The 20,961-nt window shown below is 33.6% G+C and overlaps 1 protein-coding gene and 1 long non-coding RNA gene across 2 annotated transcripts; one reads left to right on the top strand and one right to left on the bottom strand.

The window, feature by feature from the left end:
- The first annotated feature begins 8,083 nt into the window (after window positions 1-8,083).
- Window positions 8,084-11,351, top strand: LOC144553736 (F-box protein At5g07610-like). The gene is made up of 4 exons (XM_078301939.1): window positions 8,084-8,859; window positions 9,381-9,776; window positions 10,712-10,800; window positions 11,320-11,351. Exons 1-4 carry the CDS (start codon window positions 8,084-8,086, stop codon window positions 11,349-11,351), a joined length of 1,293 nt encoding a protein of 430 aa, XP_078158065.1.
- A 7,135-nt stretch (window positions 11,352-18,486) lies between these two features.
- Window positions 18,487-19,522, bottom strand: LOC144553980 (uncharacterized). The gene is made up of 2 exons (XR_013511494.1): window positions 19,425-19,522; window positions 18,487-18,880 (listed from the first exon to the last, which is right to left on the bottom strand). It is a non-coding gene; the product is annotated as an uncharacterized LOC144553980 (long non-coding RNA).
- Window positions 19,523-20,961: the final 1,439 nt, after the last annotated feature.

The raw sequence follows: 20,961 nt of genomic DNA, 5'->3' as shown, positions 1-20,961 counted from the left end.
GGATGGTCAATTGTGCCATTGACAACCCTAATTCATGTGGTAGTTTACTAATTGGACAAAAATCTGGGGAGTATTGATTGCTAGTAGTAAAGAGTAGTTGACTTGACTCAAACGCATCTGTCATTGCACCGTACAGTTCGTTGTTGAGTATAGTAGCAATTAATGAATAAATCAATCATATTATCCAAGGTAGCATAGGACTAACCTCGTCGTGCTCCTGGTCTCGGGATTAATTTATCCTATATTTAATCAAGTTGTTTTTTTTTTATATGAAAGAAATCCATATATATACCTGTCAATCTATGAATTAGCAAATCAACAGTGTAGGGATAAGAAGAAATAATATAATTCAGTTTGATAAGGTAATTAAGTCATCTTGTTGACACAAGTAACGATTAAATGGAGAAAAGGGCAAAACCACACTAGGAGCCAGCGAGCAAGCAATACAAAAAATGCTATGCACACGCCTACGGGCTTGTATTAAAAAAGAAATTGCTATGCACGTGCTGGGGATCTGGAAGAAGCGAAATGAGCTGCTAATCAGGGGTCATGTAAATATGCAATGCGCCCGGGGCAACTGGAAATTAGAGTCACCCAAGCCGTGGCCTTGTGGGAAAATACTGCTACGCATAGCCATATAGAAAAGTGTTTTGGTTAATTTGTATGCAAAGTTGGGTGGCTTGACCTCCAACCTTTACTCAAGAAAAAAATTTGTATGCAAAGTGTTATCTTGAGAGAAACACGATGCAATTGTTGTCAGATACATCTAATTTAATGCAAAATTTGGCAGCCACTATCAACATTTTCAAAAATAAAAATAAAAAAATTAAATGGACAAATTAGGAAATCTAATTTGAGCAAAAGATAAAAGATCATTGATCGTTTTCATTCTCAATGTCACTCTCATGCTCCAGGATGTATCCATGCAAGCATGCATTCAATTATCGAAGAAGGCTGCTAATCCTGAATTAGTACTGCTCATTGTCGTGTACATCACCCTTATCAAAGAGGATTGGTAAGAGGATGGGATCCAAACTTTATCCTAATCAATTGAGTAAAGATCAATGACAAGTCTCCATTACCCTAATCAATTGATCCAGGATGTATCCTTGCAAGCACGCATTCAATAATATTCCAAGTTGCTACTCTATGATCCCACCATCGAAAATGAAAATCATTGACTTGTTAGAAGACCATTAATTATACGTTCTCATCGTGCTCTTCAAGTCAACCAACGGTAATAATTATTTGACCTTGTTTTCATCTACATTTAGCATAAAATAATAACTATTGTCGATGATAAGACCACAGAAATTGCTATTCTTCAGATTATCAATATTACTGACGAGAGTACGTATCTACGAAGGTACCGATGTTGTTCAGCAATTTTATCCTCGCGGATAAAACACAATCATGTAGTTTTGTGTCATTTGCCATTGGGTTACAGTGCCAATTTACTTGACACACTGTTTTCTCTGGTTGGAATAAAGAGTAGTCTACCGACTCCCAATGGAGATTGTTTACTGTACTTCGAAGCAAAATTAAAGGTTTGGTAATATATATCACCTTAGAGGCTGGCGAGCTTGGAAATGTATGAATGCATGCATGTGTTTAATTAATTAATGTAATTACTCAGCTCCAATAATACACATTTAATATATACTCCGAAGTGCTTCATTCATGCATAAAATTAGGCAAGGAAGAAATAAATATCTTAAAATTACAATCAATCCTTTGGGATATATATCTAAGTCGATCTGATTAGTTAATATTAAACAGTCCAAATCATTAATGTTATCTTTTCACGTACATATGCCTCTGAAATAATTTTGAAAGCAAACAAATAATTATTGCTATCATATATTCACATCCGTTAGTGAACCAACAAGGAAAGAAAGCAAATTACTAAATCGGTCGAAGTGATACATTGTATCCAGGGACCAAGGTGCTGGCATGGCCCCTTGTGTTAGTACTACGAGCTATTGATACATTGTATATATGCAAATTTTTGTACCTCTATTGCTAATTATTTAGTAGTCCATATTCTCATCTTTAAAAAATACCAAGTCAAATGCCCAAATATATTAATTAAAATCACTTTAAAAATCTACAATGATAGCGAGAGGGTATGGCGAGGATTTAATTTGCAATGATAATATAGCAATCTCAATCCATATATTCATCCTCGTAAATCTTTCAAGTTAATGCTAATCAATAATAAATAAAAAATCGCCCGTCAAAAGATGGATGACCTATTTCTCGCCCAGTGTGTTCCGCAAGGAAAAAGGTGAATTTAAAATAACAAAATAAAATATTAATTAAATAAAAGGATTGAAGAAAAAAAATCAAGTTCTTATAGGGATATTGGCTCTTATGATGTTTTCATGGCGAGATAGTCTATTTTAGAAGTTTACATGAGTACATTGGAATCTTTCCCTATATTAGAGTCAACCTGCCATATTCAATTTATTAGAAGTCAATACTACTATAAAACATGACTATACATGGTTCAAAAGGCTAATGACACACGGTTTCACGACTGTGTCAACGAGCGTTGTGTATAACTATATAGGTAGGTACATTATACATTAATTGTCTCTGAATTGTGTCTCTATAGTATTAACATATACAATTCATACAAGTGAACCGTGTCACATCTTAAAAAAAGAAAGCACTAAAAATGATGATTTCTACATGGTTAAAGTAACCGTGTATACTAAAAATGGTTATATACACGGTTCTTAAAATAAGAATGATGTATAAGTTTTGGAAAACATAGATGGTTAGTAATGCTAACTGTGTATGTTATTCTATGTAAGAAAATCGTGTATAATTGGAAGTACTTTAAAAAAAAATAGTTGATTTATAATTGGCTAGCATTCATATTTGCTAGCCATTAAACATTCATAATTCAAGAAATATTTACAACATAAACCAAACAATATTATTTCAACATAGACAACAAGCAAATCAAAACAGAGCATTCATATATATCTAATGTAAAGTTTGTTTCAAGTAACAACTAACAAAACCAACACAGAGACTTATATACATTGAAACCGGTCAAACTGTAAAGTCCTAACATAGAAATAATTTTGTAATAATGTACATTGAAAGTATAGACATAATAAATTATCATCATCAAAACTCTTATATCCTTTTTTGTTAGAGTACACAGCTGTACCTTCGTTGTTCAACATGAACAAACGAATCGTGGTTAAGTTTTGTAATTTGGGAGTGAAGATATCTTGATATAACAATTCGGGCGTACATTTCTATACTCAGTTATATTTTTATACCATTCTTCGTGACAATAACAAAACTGCAACCAATAGGACCAATTAATAGCTAATGTTATCCTTGGAAAAACAAATACTAGGTTGATTAAAGTAGTAATATTTAGAAACATAAGCTTACACATTTTCCTTTTGTAGTTTTTTAAGCTTCTTCAAGTTTGACGAACTCTTTGGAATCCAAGTTCCCATTTAAAAAATATACATACGAACAAATGGAAATAGCGAGATCCTTCAAGTGCTGAAATATTGAGTGTTGTGGCGGCAAAATTGTTGTTGGCAGTTCCTAATTTGGAATAATATAAATAGAAAGTATGAATCAAGACACTTTAAATTTGTTAACTTTAATTCAGGTGCAATTTTCTGAATTTGGTACCTAGAATGAATAATGTTGTTATTTTAATTTGGTACCGCAAATCTAACGGAGGTCAAATTAACAAAAATAATTATGAGAATATGTGGGGGCAAACCACGAGTAGATGGCACTTGAATTGTAAATTCAGAAGATCAACATTTGTAATCTTTTAGAGCATCTACATGTCAAGACCACTAAGAGACTTCGCTCTTCCACGAGATCTGAGGACTCAAACTTGCGTCATCATGCCCGAGATAGAGGAAAACAATTTCGACATCAAGAATTCCTACATCCGATTGGTGACTAGGAATATGTTTGAAGGTCAATCAGACGAGAACCCTCAGATCCACCTCAATAGATTCAAAGGCGCTTGCAATATGATCAAGGTGGAAGGAGTCACATAAGATGATCTTCAACTTCCTCTATTCCAACTATCATTGGGAGATCAACCATTTCAATGGCTTGAGTCATTAGAAGCCAGCTCAATCACAAGCTGTGATCAAATGACAAAGGCCTTCCTTGGCAAGTACTTTCCACCATCCAAGACCATGCAGTATCGAAGCCAGATTACTTCTTTTACGCAAGGGATTGAGGAAACGATAAGCGAAGCATGGGTGCGCCTGAAGAATCTCAAGAGAGAACACATTGCTTAAATTTGGTCTCCAAAAATTCTGAAAAAATAGTAAAACATTTCCAAAAAAATGTAAAATTTGGTCTCCAAGCACATTTTAATATGAATAACACGTTGGAAGGTTCGAATCGACTATTTGAACTTTGAAAATGAAGATATGAGGGAAGGGTGTACTCTACTTGGAGATCAAATTTTACATTTTTTGGAATTTTTTTACTATTTATTAAGCTGGTTTGAAAACCGCTGATTTCAATGCTGCAGAAATTTACTGAAATCAGCGGTTTTCAAACCAGCTTAATAAATAGTAAACAAATTCCAGAAAATGTAAAATTTGGTCTCCAAGTAGATTATAATATAGATTAAACATCTAACGGTTTAGATTTGTTGTTTAGACATCAGAAAAATAAAAAAGGGCCGGCAGCAAATTAGCCTGACCCTATATATATATATATATATATACATATATATACATACTTATATATACATATATATAGGGACCGGCTAAATTGCTGCTGGCAGCATTTCTGCCAAGTGCTGCCGGAGCTATATTTAGTTGTGTGATGTCCAAACAACAAATCCAAACCGTTGGATGTTTAATCTATACAGTAATCTACTTGGAGATCAAATTTTACATTTTTTATAATTTTTTACTATTTATTAAGCTGGTTTGAAAACCGCTGATTTTAGTAAATTTCTCCAGCATTGAAATCAGCGGTTTTCAAACCAGCTTAATAAATAGTAAAACAATTCCAAAAAATGTAAAATTTGATCTCCAAGTAGATTATAGTATAGATTAAACATCTAACGGTTTGGATTTGTTGTTTGGACATCACATACACTAATATAGTCCCGGAAGCACCTCGACCGAAGTGGTTCTGGTAGCAAATTAGCCACACTCCATATGGGACCGGCTAATTTGCTACAGGAAGCACTTCGGCCGAGGTGCTTCCGGGGCTATATTAGCGTATATGATGTTCAAACAACAAATCCAAACCATTAGATGTTCAATCTATTATAAAATCTGCTTGGAGGCCAAATTTTACATTTTTTGAAAATTTTTTACTATTTATTAAGATGGTTTGAAAATTGTTGTTTTCATTAAAATTCTGAAGCATTGAAAACTGCGGTTTTCAAACCATTTTAATAAATAGTAAAAAAATTTCAAAAAATGTAAAATTTGGCCTCCAAGCAAATTTTATAATAGATTGAACATCTAACGGTTTGGATTTGTTGTTTGAACATCATATACGCTAATATAGCCCCGGAAGCACCTCGGCCGAAGTGCTTCCTGTAGCAAATTAGCCACACTCTACATATATATATATAGGGTAGGGTCTGTCTAAATTGTTGCTGGCAGCATTTCAGCAGAGGTGCTGCCGGGGCTATATTTAGCCGTGTGATGTCCAAACAACAAATCCAAACCGTTAGATGTTTAATCTATATTATAATCTACTTGGAGGCCAAATTTTACATTTTTTGAAATTTTTTTACTATTTATTAAGATGGTTTGAAAACCACAGTTTTCAATGCTTCAGAATTTTAATGAAAACAACAATTTTCAAACCAGCTTAATAAATAGTAAAAAAATTCCAAAAAATGTAAAATTTGGTCTTCAATTAGATTTTAATATAGATTGAACATCTAACGGTTTGAATTTGTTGTTTGAATATCACAAAACAGAAAAATGGGCGGCAGCAAATTAGCCGCAGCCATATATATATATATATATAGTATGGCTAACGCGCTTCCTCTAGTATATTAGCAATATGCTTCCGGTCTCTAAAATCTATCGAATCGGCTTCAAATGATAAATCTAAACAATTCAAACCAATGTCCTTAATGAGACTTTCGTTTTCATATAAAAAAAATTTAAGTTTCGAATTTATTTACTATCAAGTCAAGTGGTCAAAAAATGACCAAAATAGTGCATTAAAATGCGCATAAAATCCTTCATCTTTTGACCGCTTGACTTGATAATAAATATATTCGAAACTTAATTTTTTTATATGGAAACGAAGCTCTCATTAAGGACATTGATTTGAACGGTTTAGATTTGTCATTTCAAGCCGATTCGATAGATTTTAGAGACCGGAAGCATATTGTTAATATACTAGAGGAAGCGCGTTAGCCGTACTCTATATATACATATATATATAGAGGTTGGCTACTCTACTTCCATAAGCATATGAGGGTGTATGCTTATAAGTCATTTTTTCATTTTCAAAATTCAAAAATTCAATCTAAACCGTTACATGTGATTTCTATATTGAAATGTGCTTGGAGACCAAATTTTACATTTTTTCTGAATTTTTTATACTCTTTATTAAGCCACTTTTAAAAATCGTTGACCAACGGTAGGTTCTGATTTTATTATTTTGTTAAGCTACCGTTGGATTAGCAATTTTCAAAGTGCCTTAATAAATAGTAAAAGAATTCAGAAAAATGTAAAATTTGGTCTCCAAGAACATTTCAATATAGAGATCACATCTAACAGTTCAGATCGACTTTTTAGATTTTGAAAACGAAAAAATGACTTATAAGCTATGTTACCTCGACACTCCTAAAAAGCCATCGTACCCGTGTCCGATACGTATCCGACACCGACACGCCCCCGACACGCGTACGATACGTGTCAGACACGCTAGCTGGCGTGTCCCTACCCGTCTGATACGGTCTCCGACACCTAGTTGACCCTTTCCGACACGACTGGATACGTCTGCAGTCAGGATACGGTCATAATCGAACTGCAGAAAGAGGCCAGGCGCAATCCGCGCTCCTGAACCGCGAAAACACCGAGCTCATGAACTCCGCCGAAACATGTGCCAATTTACTTTCTTTCTTTCTTTTTTCCCTTCCGCGCGATTCGATCCCTGGAAGCCGATTTGAGTATCAAAATTGAGTACCACTCTACTAGATGTTATATATGTCTCTTTCTAACAAATGCCGAATTTAACTGATACTTAGGTTTAGCTTTAACATTTTTTTTTAATTATAACATGAGTGCTGAATATAATTAAAATAATAAATATATGATAGCCGTGTTGTATCCTCTGTTTTTTAGAATTGCCGTGTCGCCGTACCCGTGTCATATCCGACACGATACCCGTACCCGTATCCATGCAACATAGCTTATAAGCATATACTCTCATATGCTTATATAAGTATTGTAGCCAACTTCTTTCTCTCTATATATATAAATATTTATGTTGCTAAATTATCTAGGGTTTTGGCTTAGTTTTTTCGTTATTTTCAATGCATAGGTAAAAATACTTGAAGTACATGATAGTAGTAATACATTCAAGTATCATTCAGTGTCATGCGTAAAATATATTTGCATGCATAGATATAAATACTTGTACGACGAGTTATAAATACTTATGTGGCGACGAGTTTGAAAGTATATCATTGTGTATCTCATTTGAAAGTGAAAATTGTATTGAAGACATTCATAATTTTAGATTTTCAAAATTCATCACAGATCGTTAGAAATATGGACGAGATTGAATGGAGAAAAAGAAAAAACCTTTAAAAACATATATGGTCCCCCATGCAGTTTGGAGTGGTTCCCACATATATTTAGGGTGCGAATACGTTTGGGACATTTGATTGAGGAAACAGTTATTTACGTAAAAAAATTTCCCTCTTGACAAAGCGTTGAGTCTTTGTATCTTTATATATTAGAGAAGGAACAAATCCATTCAAACCAAAATAACAGCAAATAAGAACAAGAAAAGCAAGAAGAAACAGATCACCCAAGAGACACTTCCTTTGCACCATAGTATAGTCGACTAGAGAAAAGCTACCATGGATGGCCAGGTTTCTATGGGCAATGAAATGGAGGACATTACAAGTTCCATTGTGGAGACGGGTCTCTCTGACATCGTTAGTACCACTATTGCTCCGATGGATGATTACATACCTAACGAGACCAGTAACTACTCTGATCTGATGGATGATGCTTATGAATCACTCCTGGCAGATCCACGCCTGGTATTGCCACACCTCCCGGCCAGGTCGCTCTTGCGTTTCAAATCAGTGTCGCTTAATTTTAAGACTCAGATCTCAAACCCATTGGTGGTGGTCTCGCATTTCTTGCATCCGAAGAGCATTTCGGGCCTGCTTTATCAGACAGGGTTCAGCATACACTATGTCTCCTTGGATGCCCCTTCAACGAACATACCCGATCCAAGCTTTTCATACCTGCCTGAACCTGTGATCATTAAGGCATCGACACATGGTGTTCTGTGTGTTAGAGGGCAATGGAGTTTAAAGTATTACATCACCAACCCGACCACCATGGAATGGGCAGAACTTCCTGAGACAACTGTTGAGCATTGTGATAATGTGGCAGTGGTGGTTGTTTTTGACTCACTGTACAATTATAGCTTCAGTTATCAGGTGGTATGTGCGTATCCAGTCAAAGGTGTAGAGGGGCTGTATACCTTTGAGACCTTTTCATCAAAAAAATGGGTGTGGGCCCTGTCAGATCAGATTTGTGCAGTGGAGAATATCGTGGCTCAATCAGGCACGGCTGTTGGCGCGGTGGCTTATTGGCGCACGGCCATGGAGACTGTGCTCAGGTACGTCTTTCTGGTAATTTATTAGTTTTAGTTTAGTAGAAATAGAGTGCCTTGTATTATAGGAAATAGGTTTTTGTTGCATGCTCTGCAAAAGCTGATTGATGACATAGCATTATTTTTGCACATGTAATGAAAAATGAATAATAACTTTCTGTCATTTTGAACACAGATGAGGTTTAAGTTGCAAAAAAAGTAACTATAATACTGGAGATTACTTAATGTTTATCATATACAGTAGTTTACATCAAATTGCCATATTGGTAAGTTTATCACTGAGTACCCTGTTGAATTCATCATGTACTGAAGTAAATGCATACCAATAGCCATGCAGCCAAGATTTTTTCTTTTATTATAAAAAGAAAATATTTAGTGACATAATTTACAATGCAAAACTCCATGTTCAAAACAATACCAATGATATCTCTGCATCTATACATACCTCGTCCCATTTCCTACTTGCCAAAGAAGTTTACACTAAAACAACCAAAATTCGACTCTAACACTTCGTCAATTCATAACAGTTACGATCCAGTTAAAGACAGATCGAGCACCATGCCGAAGCCGCATACTGATATGAATGAGGTCTCGTGGGAGCTCGGCGAGATGGACATGCATCTGAGCGTTACGTCCATATTAAACCTAGGACAGATTAAGGTGAGCACCATGGAGGCAACAAACAAGATGGAAATGCCGAAATGGGAGGAGATGGGGAATTTTTGGCTGAGCAAAAGTGCGTATGCCATGCCAATCCGGTCGCAGGGCTCAGCCAGATTGGCATTTCGGGAGTATAATGAGGATGTGACAGGGCTGGTGCTCAGAGACATGGAAGGTCGGCAAGTGTGCAGGTTTGAGGAGCCCAATTACGACAGTGACTTCGTTTTATTTCCATATATCAGCACACTGGCGCCTGTGAAGAGGTAACGATTTGAGTTCTCCTTTTTCTAATAGAGCACAAGAATCCAATATATTAATGTTCTTGTTAAGTAGCATTTTGCATTTAATATCTGCAAGATATCTGCAAGACTGCAACTGACATAATCCATCTATTGTCTTATGTGCAAGCTGATAAATAGTTCAATGCAATTACAAGTGTGGATTTAGTTCTGGTTAATCAGATCGGTATTATACATCATATTATGTCAGTGTATGCCAGTACTTGTGCACCAGCAAGCTATCAGGATTTCCATGTTACTTCTTACTTACCAGAGATGTACATTTTTTACATTTTGAACTTGAATGTTACTCATTCTTGGTATTTGATATTGTTAATTGACATATGTTAATCAATTTTGATTTCTCTGCTGCATAGTGCATGCCCGCTAACATTTATGGTGTACACTGCATTTATTGCATAGCTTGCTATTTCGTATTGCAGCACCACCATATCGAGGTATTCTCAGACCATTTTAAAACAGGATCATTCATACCATCATTTTCACATTCCCTGGTGCACTGGTACATGAGTCAAGAGTCTTGCAATAACTGTGTCGCAAAAGATAACTTCATTAAAGTCGTTAATTTAGAACAAATTAGAGAAACTATTGAAATTGGTAATTAATTTTGTAATTATCGGCAACACCATTTTCTCAAATAAAAATCTAGTTACATGTTTCTCATTAAAGTATGTTATAATAGTCGGTGAACGTATCTGAGCCTCTAAGCCATTCCAATGGGTAAAGGAACATAGCAGTTGCACTTTTCATCAAGGACGATTTTGTGACATTAAAATGGCTGCTTCGATAGATTTCTCAAGTCTTTTGATATATAGTAAGACAGAATTAGCTAAATTAAGAAATATCTTTGTTTCTAATGAGTTCAAGTTCTTTTCTTGATTTTCTGTTCATGGTTTCAGGTCAGGTGCAGGGACGAGTGCTGAACCTTCTGTCAGCAATAATGGCACCATGCATATTACTTCAGAAACAAATGAAAATAGAGGTTCAGGTAACATTGAAAATCAAATTCTTGTTAATATGTTCAGATATTATCAAAACTAGCACTATGACACGTTGTAATATTTAGGATCTACAAAAGAAGGAAAGAAGAATATTACTCCAGCCCATATATGATGTAATTGCTCCAACCACACCTGGCGGTTCTCCAATGAATGGCTGGCAGTGATTGTCCTTCCAAATACAGAGCAAAGCTTCTAAATATAGATGATTGGAATTGATTTCTTTAGTAGATACCAAATATACGTGTGGTGTGTTTTTCAGTTTATATATGTAGAGCTGTGTATGAAAAAAAATATATAGAAAATAGATTTCAAAAAAAAAAAAAAAAAAAAAAAACAGAAAACTTCTGCTGTATCTTTTTTCAATGAAATAAAATCAAGGGTGGGAAGGGAGATTCAAGGGAGTGGCTTGTGTTCGTGTTCTTGTTGATGTTTATGTAGTGCAATCCTAACAATTTTGACATATTATGGAACTGTTCTGCTGAAATTATTTTAAATTTTTATTGTAGTGGGACAGTGGAGATCAGTTCCGCTTCATTAGGGATGCAGAACCAGTGAATGTTGTTAGTCATGTTCTATATGTTGTAGAGGCTTGTGTGGCTGTAGACACTATCTCAAAAAAAAAAAAACAGAATCAGTGGATGTTGTAACCAAGTAATGTTGTTAGTCATGTTCACTATCTCAAAAAAAAAAAAAAAAAGTTGATCGGATCTCCTTATTTATTGACCAGTAATGTGGATTTTTATTTTTTTTTTGGAGTTGTGAGCTATGTGTAATTTCTTTTATTTCAGTTCCTTCGTTCTCTGTTTTTTGCATTTTGTTCTTTTTTTTCGTGCAAAGTTGGTGTTGTGTTGTGTTTACTGATGTTTATAATCGATTTGTTAAAAGATAATATGAAAGACTGTTTTTCTTATTCAAGAAAATAAGTTTCTTGGGTTTTATCCATAGCTTACACACTGGCAAATCCAAATTGACTCTTACGTGAAATTTTTGATAAATTTTGAAAATTAGAACGAAAATTTGTAAAATCTTATGTTTTCTGATGTAATTTTTAAAGAGTATCTCACTGGAAAATATGCAGGGCGGACGCAGAATTTTTGCTAGAGAGGGCAGAAACCGGATTCCAAAAGCTTATCGGATTTAAACCCATTAGTTAATCAGGTACAAAAAGATCAATTTGATCACTTGAAGTCAGAGAGAAGCCATAGAGCAGTGACAAATTTTTTTCATGCAAATCAAAAATAAAAAAATAAACGAAAAATCAAATAGTGAGAAAAAAAACATTCAGAACTCAAAAAATACTAATTAAATTTTGTTCTCCGCCTAAGATCTAAAAAAATACCACAATATTTGGAAACAAACAAAACACGGAAAAACCTAGATATGATTGAGACTCAAAATTTGAGATGAATTAGACTATTAGAGCCAGCGACTAGCCAAAGAATTTCACCTTTGAATTAGACTATTGGGCACATGTTCTTAAGTTCACCAAGTCCATTTATGAACTTAACTCTAAAATCAATCATATTGGCTTTAAATGACGAATGCGAACCGTTGGAATTCATCTACATTAAAACCTACTAATGTTGATCGCTTCACTTTATACTAAATTAATTGGAAAGTTAAAAAAATTTCAAATGTAGATGCAGGAATAACAAGGTAGAAGTGTTTCAACGGTTCTACTCGTTGTTTGTTGCATTTTCCTTTTTTTTAGTTAGAAACTTAAAATGTTATTTATGTAACAATTTGTGTAATGTAATTGTAATTACAAATTGTAGTTAACTTGACTCAAACGCAGCAGTCATTGAACAGTACAGTTAGTTGTGCCGTATAGTAGCAATTAATGAATCAATGAATCAATCATATTATCGTAGCTAACTAGCGTAGGAATAATCTTCTCCTATAAGAAAAGTCAGTGGGACGAGAGAGATATTAATGAAAATAAAAATAAGAAAAAGACAAAAAGAAAGGAGGAGAAAGAGACAGAGAGAGTGTTGTCGGGTGTAATTGTATTTTGTAATTGTGCGACCAATATCATTCAATTATATTCCAACCTGCAACTCTATGATCCCACCATAGTAAAGGATAATTTTTGAATTGTTAGAACATCAATTATACATTCTCATCGGGCTCTCCTACTCAACCAACGGCATTAATTATTTGACCTTGTTTACATCTACATTTACCATAAAATAATAAGTATTGTCGATTATAAGAAATTACAATTGAGATTATCACTATTACTCACGATAGTACGTATCTACTAACGTAGCGTTGCAGTTAAGCAATTTTAACCTGAAATTTTTATTCATAGGAAAATGAAACAAAAAAATTAAAAATAGAAAATGTTGTATGGGAATTTCAAAAATTAATTGGAAGCCAGGAATAAGCCATGGTATCCATGCGGGACGCCATAGCACATCTCAAACTAGAAAAAAAATGAAAAAAAAAAAAAAAAAAAAAACAAAGGGGGATGCCATGGCCCATCCAAACCGAAGAAAAACAAACATTAAACAAACATAAATGTTCAACACAACATACATAAATCAATCATATTTATTTAACATTCGACAGATAAATACAATTCATATCCATAATATACCTTATACATACAATTTAATTACATCTTTCACATTTATCAAGAGAGCCTCTGAGAACTAATAATTAAAACGAAAAATTAAAAGCCTAACATCTCGAGCTAATAAGAAAATAAAACAAAAAAAATAAAGAAAACAAAACCTGACATTTTAGCCTTGTACACGGTTCCTCTGTCAGGTTCTGCTTTCAGCTAGATCAACTCATCAATGATTGCTATTGGTTTCATCATTCCATGTCATAATTTGCAAAAATAATTTTTGATCATGCAACAAACACATATATAGCCAGCAAGTACATTAAGAACTTCACACAAACATGTTATTTTTCCCCTTCAACTTTACATAACAGTCTTCAACAATTTTAAATTAACCCATATATATACATCATCATGGAATTCATATCTATTGCTAAGGCTTTTGCCTCCTCACACCTGTCTTTGTCTTTCAGGAGACAGTTGATTGGTATTTACTTGGAAGAATAGATAGCTTTGTAACATGTGTTTCAACACTTTAACCTTTCTTCTAACATGGGAGATAGGTTAATTTGGAGATGGTCTCAAAATGATTTGTTTACAGTTAATTTTTTTATAAATGGTTAGAATTTAGAGGTTTTTCAAACTCTGAATATAAACATATATGGGCACCCATATACCACTGAAAATTAAGGTCTTCTTATGGCTGCTCAAAAGAGATAAACTTCTAACCAAAACCAATTTGAGGAAAAACAGTTGGCCTAGAGAGGTACTTTGTGAATTATGTTATGCACCTGAGAGTGCAGATCATTTATTTGTAGAATGTTCATATGCTCAATGCATATGGAATTGGATTGCTTCTCATAATAATTTTAGTTTTTATGGTGTTAGTTTATATGATCTTTGGTTAATTGAGACTTGTATACCATTGAAAGACAGGAATACTATAATTTTAATGCTTGTCTCTGTCCTTTGGACAATCTGGTTAGAGAGAAATAGGGTTTGTTTTAACAACTCTAAACCCTTGCCTATTAAATCACTTGGTGCTAAAATTATTTCTTTAGCTCATTTATGGTGCAATTCTATACCTAAAAATTCTTTACTTAAATTAAGTCTAATGATGCCGTCTGATGTTAAGGACCTCCCAGATCAAGTTCAGGAGGAAGGCACAAGCAGCCTGGACACTGCTCAGACAGTGGACCTGCTGCTATTCTTGGCAAGAGAGACTCCCACCAATTCACCTCCGGATGGTGGCAATGGCAACCACCAAAGTCCAATGTATGGAGAAGAACAGAATGAAGATGATGGAGTGAATTGGGCAGCCTTAGAATAGTTTATGTTTGGATTAGTCTTTTCAGATTAGTTAGATTCATGTTTTTTGGTTTGTCTGTATGTTTTTGTTATGCTCTTTTGGTTTGATTAACAATGCTGGAATTGATGTATGACTCTTTTACTTCTAGTTTTGATATCCAATTTGGATACCATCAGAAGAAGTATTTTGGTTTTAATATGAAATCGGTGGAACATCCACTACTTTTCAAAAAAATATACATCATCATGGAAAAAACAAATTAAAGCCAGTTTATGCATGTAAAACCAGTTTATACTCGATCAGTTTCATATTTATTCTTTCAATATTACCCTCGTATAAATCGAGGGGGAAGACTAGACTCCAGTTTATACTTTGACTCCAAATTCAACGACTCCAAGTTCTCTGCATCCGTCGTTTAATGTCTTTCATGATTAGTCAAGTTTAGAAACCTAGCTAATTAATCAAGTTTAGAAACAAAAATGTAACTAAGTTGGAAAATATGTGGTTCTCACAGCAGTGCCGAAACCCTAAATTGACATGGGTGATATATATGAAACCCTAAGAGAGAAGTGAAGAGGGAGCTGGAGAGACTGATTGAGGAGTTAAAAGTATAAAGAGGGAGAAGTAACTGGGGAGTTAAGAGTTATTTGATTGGACGTAGACCGGTGGAGTTGTTTAGAATTAGTAAAGACGTGGGAAAATTTGAAGAGGTGCCAAAAAAGTATAAAAACTAATTATTAATCTGCATAGTTCAAATAAAACAACCATGTATATTGAACAAAAATAGACATGGGTCCTTCCCAACCATGTACAATAATTATATATATATAGAGGTTGGCTACTCTACTTGCATAAGCATATGAGGGAATATGCTTATAAGTCATTTTTTCATTTTCAAAATCCAAAATATCCATCTGAACCGTTAGATGTGATTTATATATCCAAAATATCGATCTGTGCCTAATCAACATATGGTGTTGTTGGCCCCGTCCATTGCCATCGGTTAATTTTATCCAATAGTTTACTTTGATTGTCTCTGCGACATGGTTGGACTACAGAGGCCGATGGCGTTGAGGGGGTGACCTTTTCTATCCATTGTGTAATATGAGTCATTGCTGTTGGCTAGAGCAATGTACTAACTCGTTACTATATTGAAACCTACATATATGATGATGTTTTTCGAGGCAACGCTGTAAATAATTGGAAACTTAAGTTTTGTATACACCAACTGCTTCATATATTGAACCGATGGTGATGACATTATATATTTCACTAAATCCTAGCTATGTCGATCCCCATACCCTTGATTTCTCTCTGACTCACTGAGAAATCAACTTCCCAACAATGACAAACTAAGAAGCTAGCATTCCTATATGGGCATCATTTGGTTTAATTGCTTAAATTTGTGTGCTAGATTTCTATCATCTCCTTTAATATATATTTCTTTTAATAGTTTTTTTATATGGTTTGCTTGAATTAGGTATAATTTAAACTAGGGATTAGTTCTTCAATGTCATTTTTTGTTTTGTATAGGCAAAATGAATAATCAAAATAGTAGTTATTCATCAAATCCTTCTTGCAAGAAATGTCATAAGCCAAGTGTTGTGATACTTTCGTTGACCAAAAAGAATCCCAGGAGAAAATTTTCTAAATGTCAAGAATGCAATTAGTGGATGGGTTGGTATGCCAACTGTTGTGACAACATCTTCAATTTCAATAATGTAAGTTTAAATTATCAGATGCAACCTAACAAACAACTTCATAGATATCGAAATGAAGCAAAGGTCGTTTTTATTCTCAAGAAACAACTAGTAATATTAATTGTACCTTGTGTATTGATTCATGTGATTTATTTTTTAATTATTGTGTTGTTGAAGAAAAAAAGAAACAAAAAATGTTTCATGTGAAGTAGTGGAATGTGACTTTGTAGTTGTTAATTTGTAAATTTCTTAAGTCAAGTTTTATGGGACACGTTCGAAGCTTCTAACATGCTTTATCTCAAATAAGTTCCAACAAATGGGTCACAGTCTGATATTTAATATGTTAAACAAGTTCTAAAAATTAAATTATAGTGGTTTTAAATGACGAATCCGAACCATTGGAACATATTGTCTTCAAAGGACGAATACGAACCATTGGAACTCACCTACATTAAAACCTGCTAATGTTGACCGCTTGACTTTATACTAAATTAATTGGAAAGTTAAAAAAATTTCAAATGTCGACGCAGAAATAATAAGGTAGAAGTGTTTTAATGGTTCGGATTCGTCTTTTGAAGGTAATCTCATAGGTTTTAGAATTGAGTTCAGAAAGAGACTTGGTAAACCTAAAAACACCCCAGTTCTAGTCGTCGTTTGTTGCATTTTCCTTTTTTTAGTTAGAAACTTAGAATGTTATTTTTGTTTTTAGTATTTGAGAATCTACATGTAGTCAATTTTGTTTTTCTTTTTTATTGGCTTCATTTGTACTAATTAAGAACTGTTGTATTCTAATTTTCCAAACACATCACTTATCAATTTGCTGCTTGAATCTGACATTTGTTGAATTGTCGGTATATGGATAAGAGTATGGCATGGAGAGTGAAGACACTGAATGATGAATGGCGAGGGATGATGTTGTTTTGTATTTATATTTAATTGATATGCAATCCTACTTTGGTGTTGCACGAGAAATGTATATTACTAATTTTAATTACTAATTTTAATATATGCATGTTTTTGTGTATCACTTTTGCAATGCCAAACCAGTAATGATACTGAAGAAAAGCTTCTTCCAATAATTCCTTCTATTTACTTTTCTGGCAAGAAATTGGGGAAGCAAATTGTGAAAAGTGCCGCTTTTGTTCTAGACATATATGTGAATTAGTTGCTTAATGGTCTCAAGCTTTTACACTATGTGATTAATTTGTTTGTAATGGTTCTTGTTTGGAGAATAGACTGATGTCTATTTGATGAATTTATTGTAATTTTTGGCGCAATGTACAATATAATTTACTATCATATTGTGTGTGATTTATTGTTTATAGAATAAATTAAATGTGTATAATTTTATCTTGTATGTTAAATTTTGAGATGATTCTTGTTTAAGACACTGGTACTATTTTCATGTTCCTATGGTACCACTTTTTGAATATCATAATGTCTCTATTTGGGCTTCCAACTTCCAAGTGCCATTTTGTAGGAAGGTGAGTTGGAGGTGATGAGAGATGTTAAAGAAAAGGAAAAAATGAGATGCCAAATAAATGATATTTCTTTTGAGAGTATCATTGTTGATTTGTTTATATTTCTTTTGACAGTCATCTTTCTAAAGAGGTCCACTGTCATGGAACAAATATATATGAACTTGCACCATGGAATAAGTTAAAGGAATTTTGAGTTAAATTGCTAGAACAAATATATATATGATCTTGCACCCTGGAACAAATATATATGACATAATTCAAGTCAAATTGCTAGAACCAACAACATTCATCAATAATTTTGAGTTCCACGATGTATGCAAAGTTCTGACACAGGGGTATTGTGAAATTTACACAATGAACCCTTTTGTTTCTAAAAATCACAGTAAACAATTTCTCTCAAAAAAGCAACAGTAAACAAGTACCTGAAAATGAGACAGTATGTCAAAAAAAAAGTAGTAAACATCCACTGTCTCACCGATTCATGCACCAACTCAGTTTAGAATAATAATTCTCATGGAAGTAATAATTTTGTTCATTTATGCATGAATTCAGATGAGATAGTTCAATCAATTTCAATATCGTACCTATCATCCATTGAAAAAAAAAATAGAGAATGCATAGGATAAAAGCCTATAATACAATATCTCTATAATAAGAGTTCATACAAGCATTGACCACATGTAACAAAAAATGATTAAATACACTAAATAGAACAATTTGAATTAAAACCACACAAATTAAGTATGGCACACAAGTTGTATCTCTACAACAAAATATTATTCTCTCTATACAAAACTGGTACTTCAACTGGAGCACTGTCCTCTCTCTCCTTCTACCGAAAAGTCTTTTCTTCATCTGTTTCCTTGGAACTGATTGTTTTGAGTTGTGCTTCAATTTTTTTTTCCAGTATTTATGGAGGTACTACAACCACTGGCACTCGTATGGCTTTAAAAGTGTTGCATCTAGCTAGTTCAAGATTATTGACATGGAAGGCAAAGTCATGGTGGGCTGCAGTTAGAGAGAATTGTTACACGCAATAGTAACAAAAACTCAAAGTGAAAATTTCGTAAGTTCAAAAGAGAAAATTTCACTAGGAATGCTTAACAGTAAAAAAACTATCAAATTAAGCGAGCACTCAAACTGACATCAATTAAATCTTATTAAAGTGTTCTCTATGCAAGGGTGTAAAGGCCACCCAACTCTAGCATTTTTTTAACTGTTTCAAAGAAGCAAAGATTTCTAATTTATCAGTTCTGAATGCTTTTGCTTTTACCAGTAACAAAATCATATCCAGTTGTGGTCATCGATCATCCAGTACCAAATCCGTACCAGTTCAAGTTTTAGGCACTGTCCTAGTACAAATTGAACAAGAAATGAGTATTTAATTGTACTAGTTCCAGTTTCATGTTAAAACTTAAAAGCTATTGGATGAAAAAAAAAATGGGTATTGAATGAAGTTTTTTATTGGGTTTTTGCCCACCAGATATTCTCAAATTCCATCAAATTGGACCAGTAAAAATGAATCTACCAATCTTAGTGACAAGAGAAATACCAGAAGTTAGTGGAAACAAGGCGATGGCGTGGCGACAACTTCTAGGGTTAAAGTGTGGTGCCGGGGTTTAAGGTGTTTTTCAGTTACTGGACCCTCCAGTTAACGAATAGCAGAAAGGAAAGACAGCGCAAAAATTTTTGATTTAGGAATGATATCTGGCCATTGATTAAACATTAGATGTGCGGTCACTGATTGGTGTCAAGATGTGTCACCAAAAATAATGTAATTTTATCCCTCCTCTATTATCTAATAGCAATTACGACAAATTTCCTCGCATTACTTAAAATTACTGGCATGAAAAAATACACAAAATTACTTAAAATATTATAGAAGTATCAATTTAAATTGCATGATAAAATACACAAAATTATAGAAAAAAGATCTGCATGAAATTAAAAACATGAAAAGTATTTTAGGAACTGAGAAATGAATGGGTGTATTCAGTCATAAATTGGGTGCCTACCAGAAAGTCTTTGCCAACCTTAATGTGATAACGACTAGAACTTGTATCTCCAACACTCACTAAGTCTTGACGACTGGACTCTTCTCTGATTGAGAAATGCGAAGACTTACTCGGTCATTAATTAGTTTCCGGTACCATCACTCCATAGTAATCCTTTCTCTATCAAATTTCTATTCTAATTTTTAAAAAATAAGTTTCAAAGTCAGTCGTCTATGATTTCTTTAGAAGAGGTCTAGCTCTGATTAATTGTGATGTAATAATAACAACACCACTTGCTGTGAAATTTCACATTATTTCTCACATATTAAGTTTGTTTCAGTTGTCTATTTGTTTTTTCTTATATAGGGCCTCGTTTTGGCACTTATAGCCAAAACCTCATATATCCTCTCTCTTTTTTTCGGAAATAGAGAGGATATATGAGGTTGATTATATTCTCTCTCTCTATCCCTCACATAGAATAGTAGTTCGTGGGAAACATTTTAGAAACTAATTATTTTCTTGTAACACAATGCATATATGAAGTCAGCTATTAACGGCAAAACCAAACCCTATATAAGAAAAACCAACAGACAATTGAAACAAGCTTAAACTGCAAGGACTAAGGATAAAAATTACCAAGAGTTGTCTTTATATCACACTACAATAATCAATGTGAGAGTTATTCTAAAGAAAACATAGACTACTAATTTTGAAAATTCTTTCTCAGACTTTGAATAGAAATTCTTTCATCTTGACAGGACAGCTTTGACACTGCTTGATTCGAATAAATGATACTCTAATAGAAGACAATCTAATAAATGATACTCCAATATCTAATAGAAGACAATCGAATAAATGATACTCTATATTATTTGTTTATGATATTAGCAATAAATTTTATTTAATTTTGATACTTAATTAGATGAATAATGAAACATAAGAATATTTTATAAGCAATAAAAGTTTCTTCATACAAAATGCATTTTCTTGTATCACACAAATTGTATTACTTGATTTATACGTCTCATCATATCATATGCATTCTAAATTTCTAATAATTTTACCGTCTACTAAGCAAAATCTTGTTTGTCATCA

The sequence above is a fragment of the Carex rostrata genome, chromosome 5, assembly GCF_964058835.1.
Source record: "Carex rostrata chromosome 5, lpCarRost1.2, whole genome shotgun sequence".
Lineage (NCBI taxonomy): Eukaryota > Viridiplantae > Streptophyta > Magnoliopsida > Poales > Cyperaceae > Carex > Carex rostrata.
The sequence above is the reverse complement of the archived record's forward strand: the minus strand, read 5'-3'. Positions and strand labels throughout refer to the sequence as shown.

What these genes read in the sequence shown, in the direction of transcription:
- LOC144553736 (XM_078301939.1), top strand. Translation starts at nt 8,084, where the DNA reads ATGGATGGCCAGGTTTCTATGGGCAATGAAATGGAGGACATTACAAGT. An exon ending in GCCATGGAGACTGTGCTCAG is followed by an intron (nt 8,860 to 9,380) that starts GTACGTCTTTCT and finishes AATTCATAACAG; the next exon opens with TTACGATCCAGTTAAAGACA. An exon ending in ACACTGGCGCCTGTGAAGAG is followed by an intron (nt 9,777 to 10,711) that starts GTAACGATTTGA and finishes TCATGGTTTCAG; the next exon opens with GTCAGGTGCAGGGACGAGTG.